The 11,100-nt window shown below is 41.9% G+C and overlaps 1 protein-coding gene across 1 annotated transcript in view; it reads left to right on the forward strand.

The window, feature by feature from the left end:
- Positions 1-3,252, forward strand: part of LOC310874190 (phytanoyl-CoA hydroxylase-interacting protein-like) — a 29,821-nt gene extending 26,569 nt beyond the window's left edge. Inside the window, exons 5-6 of the mRNA XM_083786896.1 lie at positions 949-1,111; positions 2,058-3,252. Coding sequence (XP_083643022.1) covers positions 949-1,111; positions 2,058-2,447 — 553 coding nt within the window. The 3' untranslated portion in view covers positions 2,448-3,252. The remainder of the gene's footprint in view (positions 1-948; positions 1,112-2,057) is intronic.
- Positions 3,253-11,100: the final 7,848 nt, after the last annotated feature.

Genomic DNA, 11,100 nt, shown 5'->3' on the forward strand with positions numbered 1-11,100 from the left:
TCTGTCTCTGTCTCTGTTACTGACACTCTCTGTCTCTCTCTCTGTCTCTCTCTATCTCTGTCTCTGTCTGTCTCTCTCTGTATTTCTCTCTCTCTCTGTATCTCTCTCTGTCTCTCTCTCTCTCTCTCTCTCTGTCTCTCTGTCTCTCTCTCTCTCTGTATCTCTCTCTCTCTGTATCTCTGTATCTCTCTCTGTCTCTCTCTCTGTCTCTCTGTCTCTCTCTCTCTCTGTTTCTGACTGTCTCTCTCTCTCTCTGTCTCTGTCTCTGACACTCTCTGTCTCTCTCTCTGTCTCTGTCTCACTCTGTCTCTGTCTCTCTCTGTCTCTGTCTCTGTCTGTCTCTCTCTGTATCTCTCTCTCTCTCTGTATCTCTCTCTCTCTGTATCTCTGTATCTCTCTCTCTCTCTCTCTCTCTCTCTCTGTCTCTCTGTCTCTCTGTCTCTCTCTCTCTCTGTTTCTGACTGTCTCTCTCTCTCTCTGTCTCTGTCTCTGACACTCTCTGTCTCTCTCTCTGTCTCTGTCTCACTCTGTCTCTGTCTCTCTCTGTCTCTGTCTGTCTCTCTCTGTCTGTCTCTCTCTCTCTCTCTGTTTCTGACTCTCTCTCTCTCTGTCTCTCTCTCTCTCTCTCTCTCTCTCTCTCCATCTCTCTCTTTCTGTCTCTGACTCTCTCTCTGACTCTTTCTCTCTGACTCTGTCTCTGTCTCTGTGTGTGTGTGTGTGTGTGTGTGTGTGTGTGTGTGTGTGTGTGTGTGTGTGTGTGTGTGTGTGTGTGTGTGTGTGTGTGTGTGTGTGTGTGTGTGTGTGTGTGTGTGTGCATGCGTGCGTGTCCTCTCCCTGATTGGATCTGCCTGCCTGCCTAGCCTAGCCTACACCTACCACGTGTGCATGCATGCGTGTGTGTGTGCGTTCTAAATGTGACCAGGCCTCTCCTCCTGCGTGTCGTTCCAGAGACGGTCAGGACAACAGGATGCAGCCCTCGGTGAAGGACAGCAGCGGGAGTCATGGCTCCCCCATCAGTGGCAAACTGGAGGGCATCTACTTCAGCTGCAACACGGAGTTCAACACAGGAAAACCCCCACAGGACTCTCCATATGGACCCTACCGCTTCCAGGTGCACCACAACCTCCACGGCTTATGTTTCAATCATATAAGCCATGCATTTAGACCACTTTAAACCATTCTGACCTGAGATCAGATTCTAAAAAGGTCTATTACATCCTGACAGTTTCATTATTAACCCATTCTGACCTGAGATCAGATTCTAAAAGTGTCTTTGATTTTTCAAAAAATAGCAGATCTACAAGCTCGTAGCGCGCCACTCGGTGGCGCGCTATGAGCTTGTAGATCTGCTATTTTTAAATAGCTAAAGCACGACAAGCCCAAAATGGGTTAAACCATTATTTGAAACGTTATCTGTTGAAAAAATAGCAGATCTACAAAATAGCAGATCTACAAGCTCGTCGTAGCTTGTGGAACAACATATTTTCAGATGGGGGGTCGGCAGCCAATTCTACTTCTATATGAAGTAAAACAAACGTTATCTTTTCTTGGGAGCATTCTTATTAAGCCATTATTTGACAGTGATAGTAGAGGCAGGACGGGACCAGGGAGAGAGTAGTATAGGCAAACGGTCCGTCCGGTCAGCTAGGAATAGAACTGCATGGGCAGATTGGGCACCTGCTGATCGGGCAGTTTTGTGGCCATATGGTATACGTGCCGTAATGCAGTACGGCACGTAATGAGTGTGCGGATAGATTCAGTACCTAATCATTGATTCTCCTATAAAGACAAACAGTGCTGTATTCTTTTAGAATATTTCCTTTTGAAAGGATTTACAAAACTAGAGCGGTGCCCGTGGGGAAGGCCTATATACTTGGAGCGATTGCAAGTTGTAAATGCATACGAAGTACATGCCCTGTGGGGGGTGTGTGGAGGCCTTTTTCGGGCGGTTACGGACAACCGTTGGTCCGATAGTCTCGACGCCGGACACTGCACCCCCTGCGGTGCCATACAGAGACTTTATTTCCTTGTATTTCAACTCTTTGTTTGTGTGCAAGGTGGGAGCGGAGGCCCTCTTCAATGCCGACACCAACCTGTACTTCGGAGACTTCTACTGCATGTACACGGCGTACCACTACGTCATCCTGGTGCTCGCCCCGCGGGGCTCCAAAGGGGACAGCTTCTGCCAGGGCAGACTGCCGGCCCTGGACCGAGCCAACAACCGCTTCCTGACCTGCGTGGAGGTGGAGGAGGCGGCGGGCGGCGGCGGCGGCTCGCTGACCTTTCGCCACGCCCAGGACGTCATCCTGGAGGTCATCTACACGGAGCCGCTGGACCTCGCCCTGGGTGCGGTGGCGCGCATCAGCGGTCAGGTCATGAGCCTGTCGACCGTCAACGCCAAGAAAGACCCCAGCTGCAAGACGTGTAACATTAGCGTGGGCCGCTAATAAGGGGCGTGTTTGGCTATATACTATAGCGAGCTACGCCGGGCTGAACAAAGCGCACTGTCGTATACTCACTGGCTACCTGCTAACTAGGTGCTAATAAAGCGCTGGCTGACTTTGTACCGCAACTGCTGGCTAACTTAAGCGGCTAGTGGCTAATTTTGCTAAACTGGCTATAACGTATCCCCACCACGGCCAACTCACCCTCTGCTGTTTCACTGCAAAGCTTCTAGGCTAGGACTAATCAAACACCAATCAATCACGCACGCACGCACACTTTTCAATCGAACCACTTCAAATAACATTCAGTTTCAGTATACCGGAAATACATTAGGAGATATTTAGGAAATACATTAAAGAAATACACTTAAGATATGCAAATACTGGATACATTTTTGGTACAAATGAAAGCGCAAGAGTTGGGTTTATGACTGGTGATGAGATATGGACCCTGGTTCTGGCAAAGGGCTATAGTCACAAGACTGTAAAGACGTTTTCTTTGTTTGTTTGTTTGTTTTTTGTACACATTTAATAGGCCGTGTAATGTTATCCTTACTATGCCCAACAACACATTATCGTGTTCCTGATAACAAAACATAAACCGAAAATGAAAAGACTATTTTAGAAAGTGTTGTGTGACATTGAAAATGCTTGCTTCACTCAGACTGTTAAAATGTCCTGTCCCTTCATATATTTAATGTAGATGTGAAAAAATGACTCCACATGTATTACTATTTTTCTATTGAGGGGTTTGAAAGGGGTAATTTTGGAGTGTGGAAATGTTCTAAGGCGTACTGTATATGCATTGTGGGTGGACCAAGCTTGTTATCACAACGCACAAATGTAGCACCTCTTTTGTCATATACTGTACATTAAAATGAAAGATGGCTACATTTATTCTGAGAGTACAATTACCAACAGAACAAGCCACTTAATACTTTCAGCGCCATTGTCGAAGCCCTTCGGCAATTGAAGCCTAATTTTGATACTGACGCTTAACGCCATTGCCGAAGCCCTTCGGCAATTGCGCTTTTATAGTGCATTCGATCGAGCGACCCATAATGCTACTCACGTTAGCCGGTTAGTTAGCTGTGTTGTTAGCACAGCACTGGATCGTTCATCTTAGATCGTCGTCGCCATAATAATCCATTCTATCCGTTTCTTTCAATCGCCTGTATCTCCTATTCCTTGTCCCAGATGGCATTTTGGTCAAAACAGCGTTTCTTGGCCCAGGCCGTAGCGTAACGGTCTGGGCACCGGACTGGTAATCCAGTCGCAGTGTGCCGCGGGTTCGACTCCCGGACCCGACACGGCCTTTACTGCATGTCATCCCCCCATCTCTCTCCCGTTTCCTGTCAGCCTACTGTCTGTCCCTTCAAAAATCAATAAAAGGCGTAAGCCGCAAAAACAATATCTTTAAAAAAAAAAAAAAAACAGCGTTTCTTTGACGGCACAGAGACGGCGATGTGGAGCTCTCCAGTGCTCCAGCATAGATCGATCATGTAAACAAAGTTTGTCTCGGCTCCGTCTAGCTGGCTGGGATAATCCACATCCGGTCGACTGAAAATGTGGCTTTTCAAAATAAGAGCTGGCGACTGGAAGAAATGCTGGTGTGAATTAGGTCCTAATTTTTCAATAAATGATAGCACTAAATGTTAATGGCCGGAACGAGTCATCATTAATTACATGTATTCAAACTATTAAGTGACCTAGTGGTCTAAAGCGATGACAGACAGTCAGTAGACAGTCACAATATGTTGGAGGCAGACAAAATCAAATATTTAAACTTAGAAAGGTTTTGTTGAATATCTCAGCCGTAACACAAATGTTGCACATGTGTGTTTTCTTAAAAGGATCCCTGGCTAATAAGACGCAATATGCCTTAAAACATTATACGGTACTTGCCCTCTATAACTAAAATAAAAACTTAAATATTTTATTTATTTCATAAATAGAGAATCGTTCACTCAATAGGGACTGCTCCTGTTGCAAGATGATGATGTCATAATGTGTGGTCCAGCCCTATGGAATATATGGAATGCACGTGCTAATAAAAAGTATTTAAAATATAATATTGCTTTGATGCTCATATTATCCTTAGGAAGTATTACGTTGTTTTTTATTAGCATATGCATTCCATACATTCCATAGGGCTAGACCATATGGACATATATGACATCATCAACTTGTGACAGGAGCAGTTTCTATTGAGTGAAAGATTCTTTATTTATGAAAGAAAAAAAAATATATATATATTATTTTTTTAGTTATAGAGGGCAATTATAATGTTTTAAGGCATATTTGTCTTATTAGCCAGGGATCCTTTTAAGGCCGGTTCAATGCAGGTTTGATGTTATGAAATACCGTTACGCACGTTTGCACAGTTTTTCTCTATGCATCTGCATTCGCATTTGAATGTTTTATGCTGTAGCAGGTGGGTTCCCTTGCTTGCTTTTTGCAGGCATATACTGTGGAAATGTTCTTATCAACCCTGTAGTGTCCTCATTCTGGGGCGAACATTCAGCAAAGATATCCAATCTAAGATATGTAGCAGCAAACGTATTTACAGCTAAAGGATTGAGGGGAAAGAGTGAGCTTGTATATCAGAGGAGATTTGGTGTAGAGGGGAAAAAGGAGTGGACCAAATATAGAGCCCTGGGAGCCCCAGGTCATCTAAACTAATATTACTAATAGGCCTACTGTATATTACCAGCACATTTTAAGTGGTTGTACTAGTAGATGTCAGTTCCAAGGCAATAACCATTATGTTTTCTGCATATTGGTCAGACAATGTAGCTTGGGTTCCAACCTGATTTGCTGCGTTCCGCTGATCTGAAATGTCACTTTGAAGTGACATTTCAGATCCGCTGAATCGGGCTGGAACCCAGGCTACAGAAAATGGTTGAATAACGATGCAGTCGTAAGTCGCTATAAGATCCTCAGATCCTAAAAATGCCTAAATTGTAATTGTAAAACTGCAGTGTCATGAGGGATTCAGTGGCCATGCAGGCTGAGCGTGGTGTTTGTTGCAAAGTTCTGTATTGAACTCACTGTATTTCTATAGTACCTCTATCTGGAAAAGGATACCGCACACTGTCTTCACTTAGAATTAGTTTCAGACCTTCATCAGGCATGCCTGATGACGGTCTGAATTCCAAGTGAAGACAGTGTCCACTGTAGGTGTGCAGAAGGACTTTTTCCTTCTATAATACAGTACCTATATAATATCCAAGTTGCTCTGCATTATTCACACAACATACGCACAGAGACAGCACAGCACCAGTGGAAACCATGCAAATCATGACAAAAAAGAAGAAGTTTTGATGCTTTAATTAGAACGTTAGAGGTTTTCTTCTTTCAAATGATTTGTTCAGCCCAAAGAATTGCGATTATTGTCATGATTTGTCAGGAGTCAAGTTGGCCTTAGCTTGTCCGAGGCTTTAAATAAATAGTAAATACTTTCTGAAACGTCTATGGGAAAATGAATGGAATGAAAATGAATGAAAAATGAATCCGGTGCGACTCGTCAAGGACACAAGAGGAGTCGGAGATGGAACCAGGAACCGTCTTCTTCCCAAACGGTCACTCTACCTCCTGAGCAACGTCACATGCAGTGCCGTCAAAGTGGCAGCGGTGTGATTTCATTATTTTGTTTCCTTTCCTTTTGTTTGTCTGTATTGTTGAATGGAATGTTTCTTTTTCCTTACTCATATACTAAAAGATTTCCCATTTGTTAAAGGAGTATTCAGTGATTTGGAACCCCCCCCCCCCCCCCCCCCCCCCCCCGTCTGCCCCGGTAACAACAAGATGCACGCTCTACAGTGGGGGGAGCAACAGGCCAACAGCGCACACACCAAGGCTCGATCATGATTGGCGGAAGGCCCCTCTCTCTCCTGATTGGATGAAGGCTTTGCCACCTAGCCAAAAACAGGGTTTTTTTTTACCCCCAGGGATTAACTGGGGACAGGGACGAACTCCTTATATGGTCAGCACACTCTATAGTAGGGAGGATTATCACAACAAAACAAAAAAAAAGGGATATTTGAATTAAGTGAAAATCACCGAATATACCTTTAATACAACATACAATAAACAGTAAACACGATGGAGACGTAGTTTAGCAAAAATATTTATTTTCAACTTTTGTGTTTACAAAATTACAGAAGGAAAGAGAATTGCACGATGCGAGAAGACACTGTCAGGGAATGCAATATTTGAAGACTGTAATTCTCTCAGGCAAAATCAACACTATATAGAGCACTATAGAACCCAACGAGGCGTGCTCTGAAACCAAACATTCGACAGCTCAAGGTGGAGGACCACAAGCATGACTTCACTCCTAATCTTAAAGATGGAGTGCCACCATTCTTTTCCACCCTAAAACATGATCATCAGGTATTATTACAATATAAGGGGGAAGAACTTTTCCCAAAAAGTGTACAGTATTTGTTAAAATCATGCTTGTATGTGGACACGCCCACCAGTTCATTAAGTATGCCTGGTTTGCCTGGTGGGTGGTGATGGGTGGTGATCCACCTGAACTGAAGCCGCACCCACAGCTGTAGTTGTATGATAAAGGGGGAGGGGTTAGGGGAGGGGCTGATAGTGTGGTGTCACTATATTACTGTTTACTTCATTGACCCGTTTGACTGTCAAGGATTCAGCCTCCAGGAAGAAACCCTAAATACAAAGTTAATACACCATTGCACATACAAACAACTCCAGGGTGTCTAATGAAGTACTGTCAACTCATAGACACATGGAAAACTGGAAAAATATTTTTTTTCCCCAGTTTTTCATGTGTTTATGAGGTGACGGTACTTCATAAGACCCCTTGGTGTGGTTGTTATGTTGCAATGACGTCTTCCCCTTTGTATTTAGGGTTTCTTCCTGGAGGCTGAAACCTTGACAGTCAAACTGTGATATAGTGACATCACAATATCATCACCCTCCCCTAACCCCTCCCCACCCATCACCGCCCACCAGGCAAACCAGGCATACTTAATTAACTGGTGGGCGTGTCCACATAAAAATGGAATGTTAACAAATACTGTACACTTTTCTTTTTTTAAACAATCTTCCTCCATAATAATAATAATAATACCTGATGATCATTTTTTAGGGTGGGGAAATAAATCACGGCACTCCATCTTTAAAGGACAGTTGTATAGTTGCAACAAAGATTGTTGGATTCATTCATGAATATACACTTTGTCAGCAGTTACACTGACTTTGTTTTAAAAAATGCATGTTTGTTTTGGTTTTTTTGGTCAGTAGAAAGAACACAAAATCTCCTTGTATACAGTCCATAAAAAAAGGTTGACGAATAGGAAGCCTATCAAGACTCTACCCTTTGGTGAATGTTGGAAAGAAAGAAAACAGGAGTTCCACAATTAGGTTATTACCATCGCTGGTCCACGGTAGACCATACTTTGGATTACATTACAACATTTGAATGGTTTTTTTCTGCCGTGTAAGAACATTTAAATTATTAGTCACAGTGCAGACAAAACAAAACCACATTTGTTTTTACAGTATTTACAAATTGAATTATATATTTGTACACATTTTCACATCGATTTTTCAAGTTAAGACTTTGGCCTGCGCTTCACTTTTTACAGCAACAACAAAAACTAAAATGACAAACATGTTCGGATTAGAGAACAGGAGCCTTTTAATGAGCTCTCTTTTATGCACCAGTGTTGTTTTAGTCATAGTCTCTTGAAAAGTTTTAATTTAGTGTTAAGTCTTAGTTTTAGTCATCATAGCCTAGTTTTCATTTAGTTAACATTTCGTTTTAGTCAGTGAAAAAAGGTAGTCAACGAACATTTTTCGTCTTCGTTTTAGTCAACAAAAACTACACTGTTATGCACACTTGCTAAATTGATATGCTGTGAGCAAATTGCATTTTGTCTGTAGGCCACGAAGAGTAACTGTTTGGAAAATTCTAGTTCTACTCCCAAACTGCCACAGCACTGGTCTGATAACTGGTTCGGGAAAGTGGTTAAGAATTTTACGTTTTCACCGTTTCGAGAAAACATTCCATGCATCACCAATGCAATGACGCAAGCTAAGTGCATGAACATGAAAGGGCCTTTGTTTTTCCTTCTTTTTGTTTAACAGCCCTGTAAGTTGCTGTTCATTCACCACGTCACAAATGCTGACATTCTCACACACATGGTATTAGTCTTTACCTCTGGGGTACAAAGACAATTCCTGGACAAGGTTTCCCAAAACAAGTACTTCAAGGCAAAACATAACAGCTTGCAAGTAACACAACGAACTGACTTTCCTTTGGAACACGTGGAAACATGCACATTCGCTTCATGCTGGAGAACTGATATCATTGAAAATACAGTGCTGGATTCCATGCATCATCAAATCAGGTTCTAATTTAGACCTAATAGGACACCATGATGATGAATGCAACAAATATGACCAATTGTGGTAGTGAGGGTGTCAGGGACAATAGTAGAACTTTACTTGTAACTTGTAAAATCTAAAACATTTCATGGTTTCTTTTTAACTAACGTACTGTATGATCTCCATATAGTCCATACTGCCTGTTTTGCAAACGTAAACACAAAGATGTGCAATATGCCTACAGCGTCATCATTTGTCCACAGTAACTAACTCAACATAAAGATGCAATTGCACAAGTCAACGTAATGGCTAAAAATAATTTCCTTCTTCAACATAAAGTGCCATGTGGTATATCTTACAGCGTAATGGCTAAAATAAATTTCCTTCTTCTTCAACATAAAGTGCCATGTAGTATATCTTACAGATGAGTAAATATAATCTTTTTGTCTATTAAATGATTCATGTTGTTTCTTCTTTCCCCCTGTAATAAAACACAATACAATTGGTACATTGCATCTGTGTCCCAAATAGAATCGGCTTAGGAAACAGCTCCTTTTTAAATACATTATATTACAGTATATTGCACTGACGCAAACGGCCTGGAGTGCTATAAGTGATGAAACCCTAACTAGATGACGTGATTGGTTGGGAGGGATGGTCGGTTCTTAAGTCTCAACAAGGCCTTGTTGGTCTTAGTTGGTTCAAAACTCTATGTACAAGTACACTCTGTTAATTGGCATAACAAAGTACATTGGGAGGAAAAAGGGATAACAATTTATTTTCATGGCTACTAATTTAAAGAAGGAGAAGAGACTCGACCATCTTCAGATGTAGATACCAGATATTCTGGACCCCGTCGAGAGGAGTAGAAACCGGACGGTCTGAACTAGACACGCGGTTGTTATATCTATCCTACGACAACTTTAACATTGAAGTACATTCTCCCGATGCCTTTTGAGAAGTAGTTGTTTATAAAGAGTATATTGTGCTTTCCCCTGGACACAGTGATTGAGATAAAGTGCATTTTGTCGTCCGATCGGCGGCACACACATACACACACACCTAAATCCTAATCGGGTATAAAACGTTTCCATTTTTTGTTTGGTCCACATCTTCTTCTGCATGGCCGGAAAAGTGTCCACTGTAGGTGGACAAAGTGTTGACATCTGAAATGTTGTTCCAAACAGCGCTGACTTGAAACCCAGAGTAGAAGTCGTAAACTATACGTCAGAGAGAGGGACAGGGACAGGGTCTTAAAGGCATATTATGTCACTTTTCCCTGTGTTAAAATAACAAAACAAACAAAAAAGGACAAGGAAGGGACTGCACACTCTGGGAACAAATTAAGACGGACAACTTTACTGCATCATCAACTTATTTATTAGCACGACGCGAGCTTCGTCAGGTGCTAAAAAAAGGTTGATGATGCAGTAAGTTGTCCATCTTTGTTCCCTGACTGTGCAACTAGACTTGTACCTCGCACAGGTTTTTTTTTTTTATGTGCAGGAGTCCCCTTTTTGTCTCATTTATATATATATATATATTTATATATATATATATATATATATTTCTTTTTTTTTTTCTTTTAGTGTATATGTTCACAAACAAACACAGGGCAAAGTTACATACTATGTCATGATAATTGGGAGATGGGTGACGGCTGATTGAAGCAGACACACCTGGCATAGTGGCATATATAATATATATATATATATATATATATAGAGAGAGAGAGAGAGACAGGAGGTCTCTCCACTATTGAAATCATCATTTCATAACTCGCTTATTACAAATGTCGGACCTTTATGTTATCATACAGCATGGTTGGGCTTTCATGCTAAAAGAAAAAAACACCTGATCTATCCTGATGGATAGCAACACGGGGAGAAAGAAATAGGTAAATTTTTCTTGCAGGTGTTGGCATGCCAATATAGCAGCAAGCAACGTTGATGCACAATCCAGTGGCCAATACGGCACACACACACATTCAAGAAATGAATTCTTCATGGAATGTATTTTCTCTGGTCTGATTGGTTTTGGTCTTATGTCAAGGTGGAATGAATGCAGAAGGGCAGAAGTATGCATATTAAAGTAATCATGTTAGATTAAATTGTGTCTTTTTCTTCTCTCTGTCAAGTATAGAAGTGTCGCCTCACAGCTAGAAGGTCCTGGGTTCGATTCCCGCTGAGGACGCTGTGTGCTTTCTGTGTGGAGTTTGCATGTTCTCCCCGTGTCCCCTATAGGGTAGGTACCCTCACAAAGAACATGCAGTAATCCTGGTCTCTAAACTGAC

The sequence above is a fragment of the Protomyctophum parallelum genome, assembly GCF_964188405.1.
Source record: "Protomyctophum parallelum genome assembly, chromosome: 17".
NCBI classification, from domain to species: domain Eukaryota; kingdom Metazoa; phylum Chordata; class Actinopteri; order Myctophiformes; family Myctophidae; genus Protomyctophum; species Protomyctophum parallelum.